The sequence below is a fragment of the Glandiceps talaboti genome, chromosome 12, assembly GCF_964340395.1.
Source record: "Glandiceps talaboti chromosome 12, keGlaTala1.1, whole genome shotgun sequence".
Classification (NCBI taxonomy): Eukaryota; Metazoa; Hemichordata; class Enteropneusta; family Spengelidae; genus Glandiceps; species Glandiceps talaboti.
In genome coordinates this window covers 6,872,598-6,894,947 of record NC_135560.1, presented here as the reverse complement: position 1 = coordinate 6,894,947, position 22,350 = coordinate 6,872,598, and the positions used below count along the sequence as shown (strand labels likewise).

At 37.3% G+C, this 22,350-nt stretch overlaps 2 protein-coding genes across 2 annotated transcripts in view; both read left to right on the top strand.

Annotated features, from left to right (window-relative positions):
* LOC144443666 (A disintegrin and metalloproteinase with thrombospondin motifs 7-like) overlaps positions 1-8,796 on the top strand; it is a 33,070-nt gene extending 24,274 nt beyond the window's left edge. The window contains exons 12-23 of the mRNA XM_078133207.1: positions 324-387; positions 661-766; positions 1,143-1,270; positions 1,741-1,861; positions 2,097-2,338; positions 2,835-2,973; positions 3,366-3,492; positions 3,904-4,129; positions 4,683-5,588; positions 6,136-6,282; positions 6,615-6,765; positions 7,076-8,796. Of these exons, the coding sequence (XP_077989333.1) occupies positions 324-387; positions 661-766; positions 1,143-1,270; positions 1,741-1,861; positions 2,097-2,338; positions 2,835-2,973; positions 3,366-3,492; positions 3,904-4,129; positions 4,683-5,588; positions 6,136-6,282; positions 6,615-6,765; positions 7,076-7,194 (2,476 nt within the window). The 3' untranslated portion in view covers positions 7,195-8,796. The remainder of the gene's footprint in view (positions 1-323; positions 388-660; positions 767-1,142; positions 1,271-1,740; positions 1,862-2,096; positions 2,339-2,834; positions 2,974-3,365; positions 3,493-3,903; positions 4,130-4,682; positions 5,589-6,135; positions 6,283-6,614; positions 6,766-7,075) is intronic.
* The window catches only part of LOC144443665 (stimulated by retinoic acid gene 6 protein-like), a 20,968-nt gene continuing 6,919 nt past the window's right edge, over positions 8,302-22,350 (top strand). Inside the window, exons 1-11 of the mRNA XM_078133206.1 lie at positions 8,302-8,327; positions 8,829-8,914; positions 15,223-15,457; positions 16,211-16,277; positions 16,928-17,013; positions 17,944-18,098; positions 18,544-18,676; positions 19,142-19,197; positions 20,652-20,758; positions 21,471-21,565; positions 21,768-21,826. Of these exons, the coding sequence (XP_077989332.1) occupies positions 8,302-8,327; positions 8,829-8,914; positions 15,223-15,457; positions 16,211-16,277; positions 16,928-17,013; positions 17,944-18,098; positions 18,544-18,676; positions 19,142-19,197; positions 20,652-20,758; positions 21,471-21,565; positions 21,768-21,826 (1,105 nt within the window). The remainder of the gene's footprint in view (positions 8,328-8,828; positions 8,915-15,222; positions 15,458-16,210; positions 16,278-16,927; positions 17,014-17,943; positions 18,099-18,543; positions 18,677-19,141; positions 19,198-20,651; positions 20,759-21,470; positions 21,566-21,767; positions 21,827-22,350) is intronic.

Sequence of the window (22,350 nt, the reverse complement as noted above, 5' to 3'; positions counted from 1 at the left end):
AATCCAAATTCAACTTCGGAGATTCAATAAAATCGTCAGCGATGTACAGCGTCCTCGTGCTCTATTGTGGAGGGAAATTGGGCGGGTAAAACGTTGTTCGCTATGGTTAAACAGCCAACAATACCTTTCGTTCCTATACTTTATCGTGTAATGTCAATCGATAATCTAGACGCTCAATTTGGGACTTAGTTACATGAAGGGGAAATCATTCGTGCCATTGAAGAGAATTGATCGTGTGAATGGCTAATATATCGTTTCAATTTCTGCAATATCCTAAGATTGAAGTAATTACAATATTTTATTGTTGATATTGTTTTTTACAGACCTCGGGATGGCGGGAAATATTGCATTGGTCAAAGACGACGCTACCGTATCTGTAACGTCGAGGTGAGAGAAATAATTTCTCCATTAGGCTCTTCGGTTAGTTAACCAATAAGATAACGCAGGCGCATATGGAATATGTAGTAACTTTAATTATTAGTAGTAATAGAATACTGTGGAAAATAATAATCGAGAATTCCAATACATATAAATCATATATTTTAGATTTTCTATTGCGGGTGTGATATTTTTTCCAGAGCTGCTACTTAGTTTATCCATTACTATTTTATTCTATATTTTGCCATTTTTAAGAAATAGCTATTCTTTTTCTTTTTCCAGAAATGTGCGGCGGAGGAAACTTCTTTCCGTGAATACCAGTGTAGTCAGCATGATAGTACACCCTTCCAGAATAAGTATTACCAGTGGGTGCCAGTTTTTCGCGAAGGTACCATATTTGTTGTTTTCATATTTTTGTTCATTTTCCAATTATCCGCAAGCAAACATTACCATGTCTTAATAGCTATACAAATTTTATGTTCTTATCTTATGAAAAAATGTGACAAAAATGTACAAGTTTATGAAAATCGTGTATAAAATGTTTTTATAATCACACAAGAAGATCCCATATCCACCAATATGATATCTAGTCACGTGATTCAGGAGTTAGTTATTTACAATGTCGATAAGTACCAGTTGAGAAGGGGGTCATACTATTCAGAAGACGTCACTAGCAGGTTGAGAGAGCGTCCAATTATGAAATGTTGCATTTAATCTTCTCTACATGTACAATGAACATCTTAATTTTCGCATCTGATCTGTAGATAGTCCATGTGAGTTACATTGTAAGCCAAAAGACGGGTACTTCAGCACGAGACTAGCTGAGACTGTGGTAGACGGAACACCATGTTCACATAGTAGCAAAGACATGTGTATAGATGGTGTGTGCATGGTAAGACTTCATTCTCTGTGATTCCTTCCTTTTACTTTGTGAACGTTCTGTTACTTTAATATATGCTCGATCTAAATGAAGCTGTTGTGCTGGACTATTTCAGTGTTCATTATACAGCATGTAGTCTTCATGTGAAGGCCGCCCTCTTGTGATAACACCGTAAAACTATAGGGTTAAAAGCGACTGCCATCGATATTTTGACTTCCAACGTCGTCATTGATGGTATTATTCATCAAAAAAGTACAATATTTTCGATGTTCAATGTTCGAACTGTAAAGGTCGTTGACCACGACATGTGGTAAAACGAGCTCAGATATATATACCAGTGACGTCATCCCTTCTCAGAAATGAGCTTTCCTCAAGGATTGGTATCAAAATAAACAAATTAGTAGAAAAGAAAAGACTGGACATTGATTTTGTTATCAGTGACCAAGGTCGTATATAATCTTACAGATATTGTATATTTGCAGGAGGTGGGATGCGACTTCAAGATTGGTTCTGGTGCAAAGGAAGATTTGTGTGGTGTTTGTCATGGTGACGGAACAAGTTGTAAGAAAATCCAAGATGAGTTCAATGAGCCATCAGGACTCGGTAAGTGGTGTATAATTAATATTCTGACGCACATTTGTATGTAAAATGGGTTATGAGGGTAACTACACGTAACGGAGATACAGTTCTCAAACACAGCCTTTGAACATGATCTAGTTGCTAGTATTAAATAATGTTTTTGTATAGCACAGAGAAGGACTCGTTTCCCTGTCAGTGCCTATGGCAAATTTGGTCGGAATATCATCAATATTATCATTGTGGCCATATTTTCATGTAGGGTACGTGGAAGCCACAGTTATCCCTGTCGGTGCCAGAAACATTCGAGTTGAAGAGGTCGCCGAGGCTAACAACTACCTTGCACTGAGAGGTGAGAACGGACAATACTATTTGAATGGTCACTGGTATATTCAGTGGAGTGGAGAGTACCCAGCCGCAGGAACCACAGTTCTGTATGAGAGAACGGGCAACAAGGAGAAATTTAGTGCACCCGGACCAACCAAAGAAGCCCTGCATATAATGGTTAGTACATGTCAGACCCAAGAATGTTAAACTCTCTATTTGTGACGGTAGTGTGTGTGAACATTATTTTAGAAAAGATTGTACGTTTATGTCTTATTTCAAGGTGTGGTAACTAAAGTTTAATTTTCCATGAAATGATCTCGAAGAATTCGAAATATATATAGTAAGGTATAAAATGCTAAAGTGGTGGAGGGTTGTGAGAGCGAAAACAGAAACTGAAATTGGTACCTGTGGCAATTCTATATTTATTTTCCTCTGTGCAACTCCCTGTATTTCAGTATGATCTCAAACCACTATATATATTGTACAGTGGTCGGGTGAGGTATATTGTATAGTTACTCCTCAATGCCAGAAATATAATTCTTGCGGACGTGTATAGTTTATGACACGACTTGTGTCTTGTGTTGCTATAGTAACGGCGATGAATCCAGTAATAACATTATATTTCATTATTCGTAACCATTTATCTTACTTGCAATGTATTCTTTTCTCTTAGTTGTTGTTCCAAAGCGAAAACCCAGGCGTAACATTTGAGTACACAATTCCGAAAAGTGAAAACGAAACTGTTGCCAGAAAACTTGATTTCCTCTGGAACTACGGAGACTGGAGTCACTGTACTAAGACTTGTGGCGGAGGTATGTTTGAAGTTTTGAGATATTTGTTGCTAATTTGCAATTTTCACAAATTTTTACCATTTTGATCTTGCACCATCTGTACCTACGACTCAACAACGAGTATGACGTCACATGAACTGTGTTTCGACAGCTGCGATCAATGTAACTTAGTTGGAGGAAAGAAATAACAAATCATCAAATAAGAGATCTCGTATAGAGCGGTAATTCAGTATGAGAAGTCGCCATGATGTTGTGACTAAAATAAATGCCATCTCTCGCAGTAGAAATTATATGCAATATTATCAACACTGGTTTAATGACGCCAGAAAAAAAAAGTATTTTTAAATTATCATCCCAAATTGAATTTTATTTTTCAGGAAAGTAATTATTTTTTCGCATTTTCTTTTCACTAGGTACTCAGATGTCCACTGCACAGTGTGTCGAGAAATTGGCTGGTTTAGTTGATGACGATTACTGCAATATTACACTGAAACCTGACAATATACAAAGAACTTGTAACGCACAGGATTGCCCACCAACGTAAGTAACACGTGCACACGGTCACATGTACCTTGCTGTTGACGACCCTAAATCTTTTGGCGCCTAAATTCTGTCAAATTCAGAAAAAACACAGTCACTGTAGGATAACCGTTACGCAATTGAATTTGTTTTCCTTAGTTTGGTGACTTGATCTAGATAATTAAAGTTAACTAAAGTTGGTTTCTTACTGATCGGTACTTTGCGTGCAAGAACTACTGTAGTAGCTTATTTGGGTTTAGCGCCCTCTATGACATTTATGACAACACTGGATCCAAGAATCTAAAACGATAGCTGATAAATTTCGAACACAAGATTTAGTTTCTGGTTCCGAGAAGTTGCCATTGAGAAGCACCAATCGGCTTAATTTTGCCGAGATTTAGTAATATTTAATGTTTGACTCTACATGAACAGGTGGTGGACTGGTGCATGGCAGCACTGTTCAGCAACGTGTGGTAACAACGGTACCAAGGTTCGCTCCGTACTGTGCGTACGCACCATTGGCAACGATGAACAGATTGCATTGTCGGACGAACTGTGTCACGTGCTCGGTTTAGAGAAGCCATCAAATCTTGAATTGTGTGAGAGTAATCTACCTTGTCCAGAAGATGCAGTGTGGATCACAGACGAGTGGACAGATGTAAGTGATATTGCCAAGTACAATATTTCACACTTAAATTGTAAACTTTGAGTCTGTGAAGAGCGTCCTGGCATGTTGTTGTTGTTGTAAGAGATATTCTACAGCTTAGACTGAAAAATCAACCGTTGCGGGCACTCTTACAATTCTTTCGGGGAATTCGAAGGAACGAGAAAGACTCCCCCGCCGACGCATTTTGCAGCCTAAGAGAAGAGTTTGATGTACGTTTTAATCTCAAGGAAGTTCAAATTTTGTTCTTAGCTCAGATGCATTAGTAAAGTGGGCTATCTTGCACTTCCAGTGTAGTAACACGAAAATGATCCCTATACGACAGCAATAAATAAGGTTTACTAGTACTCTAACGCGGGAGAATACGTCCTTACAATCTGATGGATTGTGCCAAACTTCGGACAGTGGCTGTGAAGATGACGTCATAACGTTTCAGAATGTGAAAAAATAACATTATATTATAAGAGAAAAGTTTTATATGAATGTTATCTAGAAATGACGCTAGCTTTTAAATGACAATTTGGTTCTTATGTCTTTTCTTGCACAGTGCTCCGTCGAATGTGGCTTTGGAACTCAGAGTCGAGAAGTCAGATGCAAGGTAGCAGAACAGTACTGTGATCCGTTGAAGAAACCCTTAGCGTCAAGAACCTGTAACAACAACTGCCTTCTGAATGCAAATGCCATCGAATTGGATGAAGTTGCTCAGTCAAACACACAAAACCACATCATCGAGAACGATGCTATGTGGAGCGAAGATTCGGTGGTCAGCAAAATGTCAACAACACATACAGCTGCCGAAGATTTCGATGAATATAACCAAGAGGATGAAGAATATGTTGGAATTACTTTCGGAGAGTACGAAAAATTCATGACAAAGGGGAAATCTTTAGACGAATTGCTAGCTAGACGGACAGAAAGTGAAAAGAGAAAACCTGAGTCCGAAGAAGACGCCATCTTGGAATATGATGACGGTATGGTAGAAGATAAAATTTCGTTTACTAACCTGGTAAAAGAAACAATTCTTAAAAGTCTAGGAAATATTCAATATAACAACATCGATATCACCTCTGATAATCCTAAGCAAGGAGATGAAGAAGCAGAAGCAGAAGCAGAAGCAGAAGAAGAAGAAGAAGAAGAAGAAGAAGAAGAAGAAGAAGAAGAAAGTAAACCCACCGATTTCAAGTCGACAAAGACTGTTCTTAGTGATGTGATTCCCACGTTACAACCCAAATCAGCAGACGACATTTCAAATACATTTACCACCACTGCAGACGTTGAACCAACTACAGATGCAGTATCTATTTCAACCCAAAAACATATCTATTCAACGGAAGGACCTTCCACTATCTTGAAGAAAACTACAAGTTTGGTATCAACAGCCTTAAAGACGACAGAGAACATGATGCCGACAACGATACCAGTGGGTGAATGGTTAGCTGGCAATTGGGGCGAGGTGAGAAAAATTGAATTATTTGCCATTCATTGACATCCCTCACTAATATCAACTGTAGTGGAAGGTAAAGTGCGACTTGTCCATTGTCTTTGCTGCTGACCCGATGATTCTCTGAACATGGCGATAGCCAGAGTTTTTGAACTCTTTCTATGATCCCCAAGGGATGGACTTTGTTGAGCCCATCCAGTTTTTAAAAAAAATGATTTTTGCCTTATTCTAGACTAACGCAGCATTTTTGTCACTGTAAATACTATATACGTGTATTGTTATATTGATTTTTAGCTCCATAGTTAGTTTACAAAAGCATTAGCACAAACAAGGATAGGCACACAACTCAATGATAAGTATGGTGTGAGCAAGAACTCTTCCCCCGAGTATTGGCATCTGCTCCCTATGGTGGCAGAGCGCGATTCGCCAAGGATGATGCACCCAGAGAAATTAGTATTATTTGTAGTAGTCTGAGGTATTTACAACAAACTAGTTAGGGTCGAACTGAATATCTTAATCAATACAAAATGTTGAAATGTTGGTATTCTACTTTTTGCAGTGCTCAGCGACATGTGGTCGTGGGAACCAACGTCGTAATGTGACTTGTTCTGTACCACGACAATGTGACCACAAAAGGAAACCTGATCGTTATCGCCCATGCCAATTAGAACCTTGTCGTGACTGGACAGCAGGACCATGGAGTGAGGTAAAAATCTTACCTTAAATATATGTCTGCCTGTCTGTCTGTGTGCTTGTCTGCCTGTCCCCCTCTCTCTCCTGTCCCCTCTCTCCTTCCCTCCCTCCCCTCCCTTTTTTTTCTCTCTCTCCCTCCCCCTATCTGCCTCACTTCCTCTCTCTCTCTCTCTCTCTCTCTCTCTCTCTCTCTCTCTCTCTCTCTCTCTCTCTCTCTCTCTCTCTCTCTCTCTCTCTCTCTCTCTCTCTCTCTCTCTCTCTCTCTCTCTCTCTCTAATATAAAATTGTTTTGCATACCTAAATTTTAACCTAACGAGAAGCTGGTCTTTCAAAATTCACTTGCAGTGTTCCGTGACATGTGGTACAGGTGTGAAGAGTCGAAGTGTGGAGTGTATTGACTTATTTGCTGATGAACAAACAACTGGGTGTCTATCAAGCAGGAAACCAAAACGAAGACAAACATGTTCCATGGCAGAATGTCCCCCTAAAAAATCAGGTACGTTTACTACATTCAGTCCATGTTTTACAAAACGATCTAGTGTTTTCAACACATTTTTTGGCGACAAGAACAACTGTACCGTTTTACTGTCGACCTCCTACCATTAAATGGTGACAAGAAACATGGCAGGTATACCTGTAGACGACCATCCGTCACTCTGTGGCAAGAATAGAACATTTATCTTTGTGAGAGCGGAAAACACTTCCAGACTACTGTCTATAAAAAAATCAAATATGTACTAGAGTATAGGACCCGAACTAAAATGGCGGATGTTGTATTCACGTTTTCTTTGTTTTCTTCATTCCAGCTTTTTCACGGTGCAGTGGTGATATAATGAATTCCAGATTATGCAGTGTGATCCATCGACTTGGAAAATGTAATCTTGCGAATTACAGACGACAGTGCTGTTTGACGTGTGGAAGATGAATTGCTATCGTGTCATGATGTCAAACCATTTTCTTAAAATTTAAGTAAAAACTTTCTTTTGTAAAGAAAAAGACAGAAACAACGTTGCTGGTAAACGGAATTCTGCTCATTTTGAAGCGTGTTTTACAAATTATGTACGAGAATTCCCGCTCAGAATGCAATTTCTACGGAAGTAAAACAGATTTTCAAATCATCCAGATGCATTGTAACTCTAAAAGCAAATGCAATTATACGAGTATGATGCTACTGCTAAGAATTCTGATTGGCTCAGACCAGGTTGTAACAGTTGATTTACATATACTGGTGCATGTAACAGATGATAATCGAAATGCAAAGTTCATATCTTAAGCTTCACAAGTCGAAGTATTTTTTTATGATATTAGCTCGAGTTCATATTGCTTACATTTTATCAATGGGTAGTGTCGTTATCTGTGTAGCTGAAAGTCATTATCGGTGTGTAGCTTTATAGTGAAGTTTTCCTTGTATGAGCTGCCATAATTTTTACGTCTGAATTATTAGTATTGATATCTTTTGGTGCTGTTGTAAAGAACTCAACTTTACCTCTACAGAGTACTTTTTGTCTCCCGTTTTTCTTGGGTAACAAATCAATGGAAATATTTATTCACCGACAGTTTGTGGCATTATTTATTGGAAGTTCAGTGATGTGATATCTGGATCGCAGAACTGGCATTCAAAAAAAACTTGTTTTTTTAGTGATTTGACCCAAGACAGAAGTTAACTGTAGACTTGTAAATAATTTGAATTATAAGACGGGGTAATGTATTGCTAGGATATAGTTTGTGTCAAATTATATTTGTTTAGTTGTATAGACATAAATATGGTGTGCAAGACCACACATATACACATATATACACATACAACCTGTGCTTTTTCTGCCTGTGGTCTGTTATTCAGTTATACCAGTGCACAAATGTATCGACACATTGTTTTGAAACATACTACATGTATGTCACTGTCAACAGAGTTTTTCTTGTCTACAAATAAAGGCATGACCGCAATTTGTCAATGCAAAGTGGGGTATGGCCGCAAGATGTCACTCCACAATAGGATAAATGAACAAAGTAGTTGGCACGACCGCAAAATATAATGGCAAAATATGGTGTCACTGAAAGGTATGATATAATTTACCTATCGACATTTTCTGTGAACAATGGCTTTCTCGACTGTTACTCGAACACTTTAATTTAGTTGCAAAAACACTCTTAGACGAGCAATAACCCTTGTTTCATAGGCGATGTCCAGTTTCTAGAAATTTGAAAAGGGTACATTAGAAAATAGTACGTTTATTCGTATGTGTGGGTATTATATATAACGTATGGATATTATTTACAAGTGTTTATGGTTTCAGTATTTTTGTAGACAAGTGAGAGCACATATATGTAGAATCGTGTCATTTTAAATGGAAAACGAAGAGATTTTTTTTATGGAAAAAAGAAGACAACTCAGGTGCTCACATCATCAGTTTAATTACGTCATCAGCACAGTATGACGTAATCAGATTTATTTACATATTACGTTGTCTGTTTCCTTTTAGTTTATTATTGATGTGGGTATTTCACTTTTGTGGTGATTTTAATAAAAGTGGATTTTAAAACTGATTATTTGTGTTGTAGACTATGTTTATATTATAATGTGGAGGACAAAGACGGACAAGTTCACGACTTAAGAAATAAAAATGAACATTCACGATTCATGGAAGGTAAAAATTGATAATTAGGAAACGGGGGGAATTGACGAACTAACCCTCTCAACCTTTTCGTCATCTGATAAAAATGCTTTGCCTTGCTAAAAACACTCTTAAGTAAGTGAGTGAGTGAGCGAATTAAGGAATGAATGAATGAACGGACGGAAAGTGGATGGGGTGGGTGGGTGGGTGGATGGTTGAGTATGTAGGTTAGTGGGCTGGTCGAATATTCTACATTAATAAGAAATATGGTAAACTGCGACGAGTGGTTCTGATCTACTGTCACTGTTGGAAGCCTATGAAAGTCCGACGTACAGTATGTGGTACCGTCCCCTACCATCTTAAAAATTTTGTTTTTCGCCATGTCTCCCATGGAGGATCGGCCGAGTACCGCAGTTTGCTTTCTGATATGCAGGACACCATGGGCAAGTGGCTTCTGATGATGAGTGTAACAATTAACAACTCTGGATCTACAAACACTGGTATAATTATGAATTGTGGGTGGGTGGGTGGGACGGATGGACTGCACACACGAACCGGGTGGGTACATTTATTGGTGGAAAACACATAACACATAGTTTACTTTTTAAATCTACATATATGTCACAAAGCACGATTTCCATAGACACACATTGCATACAAGTCTTTTTTTTTTTTTTTTACATATTTGCAGAGATACCATTAGAATATTAATGTTTTCAACGAATCCTTCTAGGCGGCTCTGGGGTCTTACTGTCATGCCGGGCATTTACATGATAGAGCTTCACTCAGTATACCAACAGAAGCGGAGGGGTGGGTCATTATTGACCCTGGACATGACCTACTAACGGCACTAGGGTCGTATCGCTCTCTCCCCTGTCGCTCAATGTACAGACCCCTACCTCGATCAGTCCACTACTTATCAGTTGTACACTCAGCTACCCACGTGACCATGGCCCGAAGGATTCTGTACACATGTTCACTTTTGCCCGAAGAAAAAAAATGTTTTGGTGATTATTCTCCGAAAGTGGTCAACATGTTTATGGAAATTGTGCATTGTGTTTTGAACACATCATTTCGTAACGATTTCCTTATACATATATTATGTTTCATGTAACTTGACGTATAAAAACAAAAGTAAACAATACTTAACGAAATGGTGGCGCATATCATGACTTAGTAGGCTGCTGTGTAACTATGTGCCTGATGTCCACGCCGTTGGTTTCTCTGCATCATCTCCCCTACTTAGACATCGATGTTACCCGTTCGGCGATCGTAGAACAAATGATCGATTATGGCGTCAGCGTCTGTTTTATATAAACCAGGAGTTGCCAAGGAAAATAGAACACATGCCGACTATTAGAACGTTCTTAGTTCTTAATATCTTAGTAAGTCACGTGTCACAAATTATGCATTCTGATTGGTGTACCAATATTTAGTCGATTATTTGTTGATGACGTACGTCCTCTAGTAGTCTAGTAACGATATCTATAATTATTATACGTCCAATATAACGTGCGTAAAAACACAAGTATAATACTTAACAAATTTGGTGGCGCATGACATGACATGGCAGACAGCTTTTTTTGTAAAGATGCGACTGGTTATGTCCTTTGCATCATCCCATTGAAAGAGTGAGTAAGCGAGCGATGTTGCGTGTTCGGCGATTGTAGAACAAATGACTGATTACTGCGCCTGCGTCTCTTTTATGTGAACTAGAAGTTGTCATGGAAAATGGAATCGAAATGTAGAATATATTCGAACATTTCGTACAACAATCTTAGTGCGTCACGTGTCACGAACCTTGCATTCGGATTGGCGTGCCTTTGTTACGATCCAGAAATATCATATTTGGAATTTTTTACCTACATTAATACAAAATACACATTTGTACTACTTACTTACAAACAGGAGCTAACAACAGCGTTATCTACAAATATGTTGATTTATCTACTAATCCTGTATTATTTATACTTATCTCTAGTTGCTAACAAAAGACAAGTGTTTTGATTAAACAACATAGATTAGTTCTTGTAAACAATTAGTTCTTGATCATCGAATTCAAATTATTATTTAATTTTCCCATGGCGTGATCAACATTTGTCTTACACGTGAACATTTATATATGGCATGATCTTGAATCTCAATCTTAAATATTCTGGTGGAAAGTTCACCATGTCTTCTAGAACAATTAATCTAGGTGAAAGATCGTCTTTCATAACAAATTTATATTTTAGAACAAATGACGTCATTCAGTCTATATACGAGAATGTATTATGAATAACGTTATTCTGGATTCTAGATTCTGGATTCCGGATTTCTATTCCGACTCTTAGATTTTGATTACAACGCATCTGTTGGTGTGAGGTGTCTCTCTCTCTCTCTGCCTGAGTGTAAGAGCGTACGTGTATGTGACGATACCCGTGTAGCTAATTCCTAACTTAGACAAGCTTGTAGATCTTGGTACCCTAGAAAGACAGTTAAAGTGGACAATCGCTTACGTTCTACTGACCCACCTGCAACTACAGAACTTAGACACTGAAACGTTACACCAAGGAACCTTAGAACGTAACACCGATATTACATCCACAGAAAGGGTTTAGTTTTGGTAATATCGCAGTAATGCGCTGTAGGGAAATCGGATGTTACATGCAGTTGCAAGAGCGAACTTGGACTATATGGGTGTCATTTTCTCTATTAATAAACTCATAACGGTGACTAAGAAAATTGCCAAAATTGTATGACCCGTAACCGTCCTCCAAGTCGACGTCGCCCTGCTACGATCATGTAAGAGCGTGCCGGTCGTGAAGCAAATATCCCGTGATGACACGTTTGGCAATTTTCCACGATTTCAAAGACAAATCAGATCAAAGAAATGTTATGATAATGACACAATACTAGTACTTGTGTAACAGTCTTTTACTGTTGGGGGTGATTTATTTGTATTCTGTGTTCTGTGTTTATTTTGATCATTTGACGCTAAGGTCAAATTCTGTAAAAGAATAAGGTTAAAGGGTAAGGGGAGGGAAATCGTTGAAAATATAGTAGTAGCTGCCACCAGGTGGTAACTGACTTCCGTTCATTAATTGTCGAACTTCGGCCAGCACCAACCAAAATAAAATTGAACGTTGTCTTCACTTGTTGTAGCGTTGTCGATGTGGTCTTCTTCCGATGTCTCGCTGGTTCAATGATTCAGGAATCGGGGAGGGGAATCTATAGTATGGGGTTAACGACCCAAAGATCGCCAGAAAATACGTATACGCTAGAGAAGAATATCTCAAATGAAACACTCGACTTTAATCTCTTCAAGTATATTGTAAAAGTTGAACAGATCAGAGTTGCTGCACTTATCACCAATAGCCAAACTGGTTGAAGCAAAGGGGGGGGGGGATTATCTCTCTAATATCGCTGCCATCCGAGGTGTACTATCTACGTAGCTACGGAGTGGACCACGCAAAGTCTACTTTGTACCTTCACTAGTATTATATCCGATGAGCTACACCTGGAACAGACTGGTAAAATCTGTTCGTCGAGGCTCTGAAGTTTACCACTTAAATAGGAAACTGCTAATTTACATATGAATGGCCTTAGACTAAAATAACTCTCTAACTACTGCAATTGATGATATTTCACTTCGCGGTTCGAATTTGTGGTCGAAATGACCTGTTAATCATAACTAAAGGTCGTCTGACCTGTAAATTATCACGTACGCCGGGCCTGACTAGGACGCTGGCCAAGTTCAAGGATTGTTAACAAATCACATTACGTAAAATTTACAGACGTTGCCTTAGGGATCAAGAAACTTTACTACTCTTAGGAACTCGAATATGAAATCGCTATACTAATAAATTTGAAGCTTATATTCTTCATGTACACTGAAAATAATTGATTATGCAAATTATTCATTAAAACGAAAGCTACATCAACAATCCTTTCAGGACATGTGCCCTTCCTTATGTTTGAAGTATTTGCCAAATTATATTGAATTTGAAGGTTGCATTCGTAAGCTATAGCTTACTTACTGAAAATCATTAGTTATGCAAGTGAGTCATTAAATCTACAAGCTATATTATACTACTTTATGACACATGCACTTTGTTATCGTCAATGTATGTATCAAATTATATTGAACTTGAAGAGTGCATTCTTAAGATATAGCCTAATTACCGAAAACCATTAATTATGTAAATAGCTCATTAATATACATTGGATATTTACCAAAACCTAATTACTTCTTGCCATTACCCTACAGAACATGTGCACCAAATTTCGTTTGAATTGAACCAGCCGTTTTTGAGAAAATAGTGATACAGACGTAATTAGATAAACAGACAGACACATACACACACAGACTTTTCATCCCCAATATATAACCTTCCTTACGGAAGGTGACTCGATGGGACGTTATCACTGTCTATGCAATATTTACATTTACTCAGGTGACCTCAGGCTTGTACAGCATTTTTCAGACACCAGGCAACACATTTATACAATTTGATGAGCGCATGCGTGATGACTTTTGTTCATTTTTATGACCTGGGTGGCTTCATACACACATATATTTACAGTTTACATTGTACACATGAATACGTCCACCATGTTACCCGAAGTAGTTACCATTTGAGATGACAGTCAAGAGATTACGTCATGAGTGACAGCCTATCCGAAATCGCGATTTTGTGAGGATCGTTATTTATATATAAGGTAAGAATTGGTCAAACTACGGTATATACATTTTTTCTATTAGGATATTTGAAGACCTTGTTGACATTGATCCGATTTTAAGCATTCTATCTTTCTGACGACAACTTAAACTTTTGACCCACTGGGTCTCGCCAATACTGTTGAAACTCAATTCAAATTAGATCTAGAGGGGGATAAACCGAGACATTACTCATTGACCCTTCATAAATTCGATTTGAGCCTCTGAGTTAGATTCAGAGGCCAGCAGGTTTAGTTTTTGTATGCTTATTGTTTGAATCACATAATTTTCATAATGTAATAAACAGACCGCGTTCACTTGTAGTGAATCAGATGAAAAAGAACTCAAAAATCTTCAATTTCATATTAATACATCTAAATTTAAAATCGACAAATAGAAGAAGAGATTAAGCAGACGAATTTGAACTTTGACCTGCTCTGAGCTCGTTTATTTTATCAATAATTAGAACATCTACCTATGTAATGGGTTCACGATGCCATAATTGAAATTTATTCACTAGTTTTGTCAATTAGTACCGTATCTAAAAAGACCTCCTTTATGTGCAGCTTATGTTCAATGTCAAACAATGATAGGCAGGGGGTGTACTACTTTTTTAGTGTAAGAATAAGATGTCAAATTTGGTGGCTATCAGTACGTTAAGGGAGATGGCGAATTCAAAGAAGTTGACCATCTCACACTAAAAAAGGTACACCCCCTGCTGCCTCATATTGTATATCAAACACCTCTACATTTACTATTTAGTATTAAAACTAGGTGTTGACACGTTTAAGACAGACAGATAAACAGACAGACAGACAGACAGACAGACAGACAGACAGACAGACAGACAGACAGACAGACAGACAGACAGACAGACAGACAGACAAAATATAAAGTAAAACAGTAGAAATTTCCTCGACATTCAGTTTAATTCTTAGGTGTAATAAATTACGCCATCGGTTCGTTTATAAGTTATATTTTAATACCAGATTTCAGTTCAATAGCAAGTGATGGTTAAGAATACATCAGTAAGTAGAATACTGCGAGTACCATTTTAATAAGCAGCAAAAAAAAGTCCCAAAATCAACCCAGCTTGTGCCTCTTTAAGTCATAACGGAAATCGTTGGTGAGTTATACCTCATTGATTCTTTAAATACTTCGTTTCCATAGTAACTATATAACAAAGAAAACAGCAACGCTGCTCTGTCATGTTTCAATGATTATCAAAGGGGCACAAGCTGAGTTTATATAATATACGTAATGTTTCCTGCATATTTCAAAGTTACTCGCAGTATTCTACTTACTAAAGTATACATAACCATGACTTGCAACTGACTGAACTAAAACCTGGATATAACTTACAAACGATCCGATGACGTAATATATTATACGTATTTAAAAATGTTTAGGAAATCCCTAAAATGCAATCAACTGTTCTAACAATGTCAGGAAACAACTGTAATATCATAGAAGGCTAGGCATGCATCGACTAGCTAGTCTAAGAATACTAGAATAGTATAATTGAGGTTTTATGTCAGTGTTTTCACTTGAATAAACAGTTTATAAAAATCAACTTATGTTACTTTAAGTCAGATTATAATTTTCAGGATACTTACAATAAATGTATTTTTTTATGTTCCAGTATTTGCGATGTCCTACTGTGAGAAGACCTATTGTGAGAATGTAACTAATATTGTGTTGAACTTTCTACCAGCTGACTACGAGTCATGGCCTGACGAGGAGCTAGCACAATATCTAGATGACAACTATAATACAACTGACGACTTTAAAGAATACTTTACTGTATGTTACGAATATATTGATAGGAATGTATTAGCCGATAATATCTTAAGAGTTATCGATCTCTGGTTGTTTGGGTAGGTTTGGAATTTGCTGATTGATTGATTGATTGATTGATTGATTACCTATTGATTTATAGTAAGGATTCTATTTAAATCAATTGTAACGTAGAATCATAAAATTGCCAACAGGTATGCAATTGATTGACTGACGGACGGACTGACTGACGGATTGACTGACTGACTGACTGACGGACTGACTGACTGACTGGCTGACTGACTGACTGACTGACTGGCTGGCTGACTGACTGACTGACTGACTGACTGACTGACTGACTGACTGACGAACTTACTGGCTGGCTGGCTGACTAACCGATTAATTAAGTAACTAACTAACAAAGTAACTAACATGCTAGCTAACTAAATGATTACTAACTTATTAACTAACCAACTAACTAACTAACTAACTAACTAACTAACTAACTAACTAACGAGCTTATCTAACTAACTAACTAACTAACTTACTAACTAACTAATCAACTAACTAGCTAACTAACTAACGGCTTAACTAACTAACTAACTAACTAACTAACGAATGAACAATCACTTACTATGACAGAAAAAAAATGCGCAAAAAAGAACTATTCCTGTAAAAAAAACATTATGCTAAGAAATACTATTTACACATGTACAGGATAAACATTGTAATCAAGAAGTGACGTTAATAATTGGCGTTTGCATTATACATGATGTACTACTATACCAGGTACACTTTGAAAAAAAGAACGAAACTTCCGTAAACTTGTCCTGTTGCTTTTCTCTATACTGCAGACCCCATGGATGTGGTAACCCAAGGTACGAGTTTCGAAACTGGTTAGCTTTCAGCATTGCACCAGCGGTGAGTATTTTGACGTTAAAGTCTATAGTCTAGAGATGAATGGTTATTAGTTGTATTCTAGGTACTGCGATATACAAACTGTGGTTGCTACGTTCAGATCTCCGTGGATGGATATAGATCTAGGTAGATAGATGGATGAATAGACCGATAGATAGACACATAGACAGATAGATAGATAGATAGGTAGGTAGGTAGGTAGGTAGATAGATAGATAGATAGATAGATAGATAGATAGATAGATAGATAGATAGATAGATAGATAGATAGATAGATAGATAGATAGATAGATAGATAGATAGATAGATAGATAGATAGATAGATAGATAGATAGATAGTTAGTTAGTTAGTTAGTTAGTTAGTTAGTTAGTTAGTTAGATAGATTGTAGATACATGTATATGGTAGGTAGATAGACAGATAGGCAGACACCGCCAGGTAGAGACGTACGGACAGATAGACAGATAGAGAGACAGGCAGGCAGAAATGCATAAAAATAGAACCGTATTATATTAGTACATATTGATAATGAAACATAATAGTACTGTAAGAAGTGAAAGCCAGTGAAATGGACATCATAATAGATAAACAAGTTATATTGATTTGCATTCTAACATGTCTAAGTTTATTGATTCATTATTTTATCTACTTGCAGACTGTTATTATTATAATTCTTGTCATTCTACAAGAGAGAAGATCACGTCTGATACCATGGTGTTATCCACGGATAGGAATCTCATAGTAAGCTTTCTTTGTTTGTTGTTCTTGTTCTTACACCACCGTAGGTTTGGGGTCGTGACCTTTTTTTTGGGGGGGGGGGGGGGGGTCATGGCCTCATTCCCAGATGAAGATGGTTGTCAGCCATCATGATGTTTAATTGCACATTTCTGATATGTAATTGCACTGTTGGTTTTAAGAAATTAACTAAGATAGTTTTTCCTGCTTGTAATGTTCCATGGTAAGGTCTAAAAAATTGCGTGGTTCCAATTACGCGCAATTTTAGAATATGTGGGTAGGTATATTTTTGATTTAATTGTTTTTAATATTTTTCTTCATGTGTGAGTGTCTAGTTCAGGTAGTTATGTTTTCCATTGTTTTCCATATGGTCTCTGTGTTATTGGTATCTTCCTTTCAGATGTACAGCCATTACAGATTGGAAAACAGTTTTATATTTTTCTTTTTAAGTTGATGTCACTTTCCGCATCCACTATTTCTCGCGAGACTTCACACACTTTTCGCGATTATATTTTATTTTTCTCGAATATATAAAAATGAGTTTAAGACCGGCAGTGAAAAACTAGGTGGGGTCGGGTAACCGGAACTAAACAATTTTTTAGGCCTAATTTACATACAGTAGAATTTATTTTCATGTTCACGTACCAGCTGGAGTGTAATGTTTTGTAATCTAACTATGCATAGAATCCGAAATTATGTTGTGATTTTTTTTCACAAAACAAATGATTGATTATGGATTCTGTGAGTTTATTATCTTATTAGGAGACATATGAATGAAATATACACACTGATCAATAAACGATCTAGGGGAACACAGAGAAAGTCAAGGTCAAGACAGTCTGATATTCATAGTCGTTCTTGAACGTGACTTCTTATCTCATCGCCATTGAATATATTTCATATCAGCATTCCCCTTTATTCTGTTTATTTTGACAGTCCAGTGAATTTAGTGGATGGTTTCACCGATCGTCTTGCCTATGCATGTTGTTTTGGTGTCACCACTGGTTGTATTCTAGACTTGTTTCACGGAGATTACTATTTCGAGGTGGATTTTGAATGTCTTGACAGACTACCACCTCAATGGATGACTGGTAAGGAGTCTAGGGTGGGTTTGGGTGAGTGAGTGAGTGAGTGAGTGAGTGAGTGAGTGAGTGAGTGAGTGAGTGAGTGAGTGAGTGAGTGAGTGAGTGAGTGAGTGAGTGAGTGAGTGAGTGAGTGAGTGAGTGAGTGAGTGAGTGAGCGAGCGAGTGAGCGGGTCAGTGAGTGAGTGAGTCAGTGAGTGAGTGAGTGAGTCAGTGAGTGAGTCAGTGAGTCAGTCAGTGAGTCAGTACAGTCAGTCAGAGTGTGAGTCAGTAATGAGTGAGTGAGCGAGCGAGTGATTGAGTGAGTGAGTGAGTGAGTGAGTGAGTGAGTCAGTCAGTCAGTCAGTCAGTCAGTCAGTCAGTAAGTTGGTGAGGCTAGGTGAACAATGGTTGAGTTGCTGTTGTTAGTGCAAGATTAATGATTTGAATATTATCCGATGTCTAATGTTTTCAGGTGCAATTTCAACTGCTCTGTCTCTCCTAAATGTTGTTGTCGTTGGTTATATCTTTGCACCGTTTTTCATGTGTCTTGCAACGCCAGCTAACATTACGGGGAATGCCCTAGGACTACTGTACATTGGATATTGGTACGTATTTCTCATCATAAACATAACCCCATTTGTAGTTCCAAGTTTTGCAATGCCAATCTGAACAAATACACTTTAGTATTTGGCTGCTTGCTTGATTGTTTGACTGACTGACTGACTGACTAACTAACTAACTAACTTAACTAACTGACTGACTGACTGACTGACTGACTGGCTGGCTGGCTGGCTGGCTGGCTGACTGACTGACTGACTGACTGACTGACTGACTGACTGACTGACTAACGAACGAACAAACGAACTGAGTGACTGACTACCTACCTAACTAACTGCTTGAGTTGCTATAAACAGTTGCGAAACACTATCTTTTGCATATGAGCATAGAGCACCATCGAAATGTACAGGTAAGTAGGTACTGCACGTTTTATGTTAGTAGACAGAAACTGCAAATTCTACACTTTAAGAAGACAGGGTTTTTCGAGTGTTTTCTGTTGTATTTCTTTACAGGACATTTTATTACAACTATACGTTCATTGAATGCCCTAAGCAGGAGAAAGAGGTAAGTTCGTTGAGTGGTTTTATCCCTGTCGTTATATTTCTGAATTATACGCATACATATTACCCTTCAGTTTTCTGAGATAGACACAAACTAAAAATATTGTCACAGCATGCTGATACAACAGTGATAAGCTATTATTGAATGGAAGTTAGTTTAATTATAGTCTCAGTAGGGAGGCGTATCTGAAAACTAGTTTATTTAGAGTCCCATTAACTTGCAGTGGTGCTGTGGGACTTCCAATGTTTAGTCTACTATGTTGATCACAGGGTAAATAGAATCACACAACAGCGGAACCGCTATCATCCACTTGTGTAATCTACCACATTGAAGAACGATATATTTTAGTTTGCGTTTATCTCGGTAACCCACTGAAAGATTGCCAGTATCTGTATTATAATATCTTTATAATGCTTTGGCGTACAAAATTATCAGGGGATACTTATTTCTATCTGAACTCAAATATCAATAAAGACATTAAACTTTAATTTTGAGACAGTACACATAGTTTATATCTAGTGAAAGTAAAAACAGAAGCTTTCATCTACACCATGTGGACATACTCAATAGTCTAATGTTCTGGGTTGATCACATAACAATATGTAATAAACCCCTGTCTGTTTCCATATGGTGTTTTGGCTAATTTTGTTCCGAATTTAAATGTAAATGATGTTATCCAACTACTATAAAAAAACTGGTAGAATTCGCATCAGTTATTCAGACATTGCATAAAATATCGCTTTATAACTTCATTTTTGGGTAAATAAACACTACTTGTTTTTTGTTTGTTATTGTTGTTGCAAATTTAACCACCCTTGTCACAGTTTAGACTTAGGTGTACTTCTTGAAAAGTTTAAGCGTGTATTTAATATTTGGTACACTGATCTTGGTAAACATGAGACCACACAATACAGACTGTGCACCTTTAATGTGTGTGGTGAAAGTGTGACGTCATCAAGATGAGGACGACAGGATCTGAATAACTAATTTCAAAATTGTAACGGCAATATAATCGATTATGGTGATTTGAAACTGTCCGTCAAAAGGGTTCATGTCACAACCACAGACAAGGTTGTGTCACAATATAGAGAGAGAGAGAGAGAGAGAGAGAGAGAGAGAGAGAGAGAGAGAGAGAGAGAGAGAGAGAGAGAGAGAGAGAGAGAGAGAGAGAGAGAGAGAGAGAGAGAGAGAGAGAGAGAGAGAGAGAGAGAGAGAGAGAGAGAGAGAGAGAGAGAGAGAGAGAGAGAGAGAGAGAGGTAATTAGACTGGGGCGCTCTTATCATATTTCCACAAACGGGCGTGATAAGAACGCCAAGGCAAATGAATGTATTTTACAGTCTACCAGAGTGCACGGTTAGCTGGTCAACAATCAATATCCACCACCACCCTATTGCATACAAAGTGATAATAAGGTTCCATGTTCTTATTGGGTTTGTTTGACCTTTGAACTCTTACAGACAGGGTTTGCATTCTTCCTATACACCTTACCACTGGTACTCTGCTATAACTTCCTCGTCTTGCGGTTTCTCTTTGGACTGATATTTAACATTCACTTCTGGTACATAAAGGTAGGTATCGCCTTTGTACACATATTTCAAACTCTGCAGTGGTCTGTGATAATAATATTTTTGTCAGTACTGGTGGGGACAACAAGCCATCATACCGGGCTTATTCATTTCCCTACGATTCTAATAATCTGTGACTATAGAGTGTCAATCAGGCAACACGGTGTTTTTCACGTTCCACACAAGTTTTTTTTTTGTTACAAATTACCCACAACAAAATACAGACATTGATAGTGTGCAAGCATATATATAAAATGATGCATTTTATATTGCTGTGAACACAAATCAACATCACTGTCAGATGCAGCGAGGAATATTCAAACACACACACACACACACACACACACACACACACACACACACACACACACATATATATATATATATATATATATATATATATATTATATATACTACTTCGAACACTACTACCTGTTCAACAAGTCACTTATATATATATATATATATATATATATATATATATATATATATATATATATATATATATATATCTGTGTGTGTGTGTGTGTGTGTGTGTGTGTGTGTATATATACATTGTACTTGTTGACGTACGCTATATAAACTACCAGTCTTCATTCAGCCCAACTAGAGTCTTCGTTTTATGTTTTACTTAAAGATTACTAAAGATTAAAAGTTCAATGATTAATATATCAAAATACTCAACAATTTGTATTGTCTTGTTTCCATCGAGCAGGTCGACGTCAGAGGAGAGAAGCGACCGAATGCATTACGAAAACTCCACCGAGATTATGTTTACGTTCATCGATTACTCCGGCCTCCTCCACCAAAGTACGTAAGACATATTAGCATTGCAATTCCACATATATGTTATTGATTTATGTTCCTTATCTGTGATTTCTACTTGAATTGTACTACTATCCTGCTAACTACTACAATATTTGAAACAATCCCTTTAATCACTTGTTGAAAAATCGTAATGGTCACGTGGTAACACATTCGGTTATATGTTATTTTTGTAATTTTTTTACAGACCCGAAGAGACGGGAATTAAGAACAAAGTTAAAAATTTGATGTATAAAAACGCACCAGGTAAATTACTCACCATGTATATCTTCCCTTTCACTCAAAATAGAAACACATCCATCAAACTATAAAGGACAGTAAAGATGCCACAATTTGTATCATTTCAAGAGAATGGAAATTACTGTTCTAATGCCAACTAAATTCTTAGGGTTTCATACTTTCATTGGAATGGAAAAATCAATCAAAAAAAGATTAACGATTCAACTTACTAGGCTGAGTTTGCGTAATTTGTATTACTTGAATGCTAAAACTTTGTCAAACTATTCTATTCTGTCATCAAAGGAGCATGAAATAAAGGTATTTCCATAAAATTTGAGAATCTAGAGATGTATTTCATGATTTCATATCATTCACATAAATTTTGCGCTATTTCCAAGAAACACCAAATTGAAACTATTATTCATCTCAGTGGTGCACCATGGTGTGATGGGTCTTAGCAGACTTGAATATTCATGACTCCTAAGTGCTTATTTCCTCGAGATAAATAGTCATGAATACGTATTGTTCATCTAATAAATATTCATGTCTAC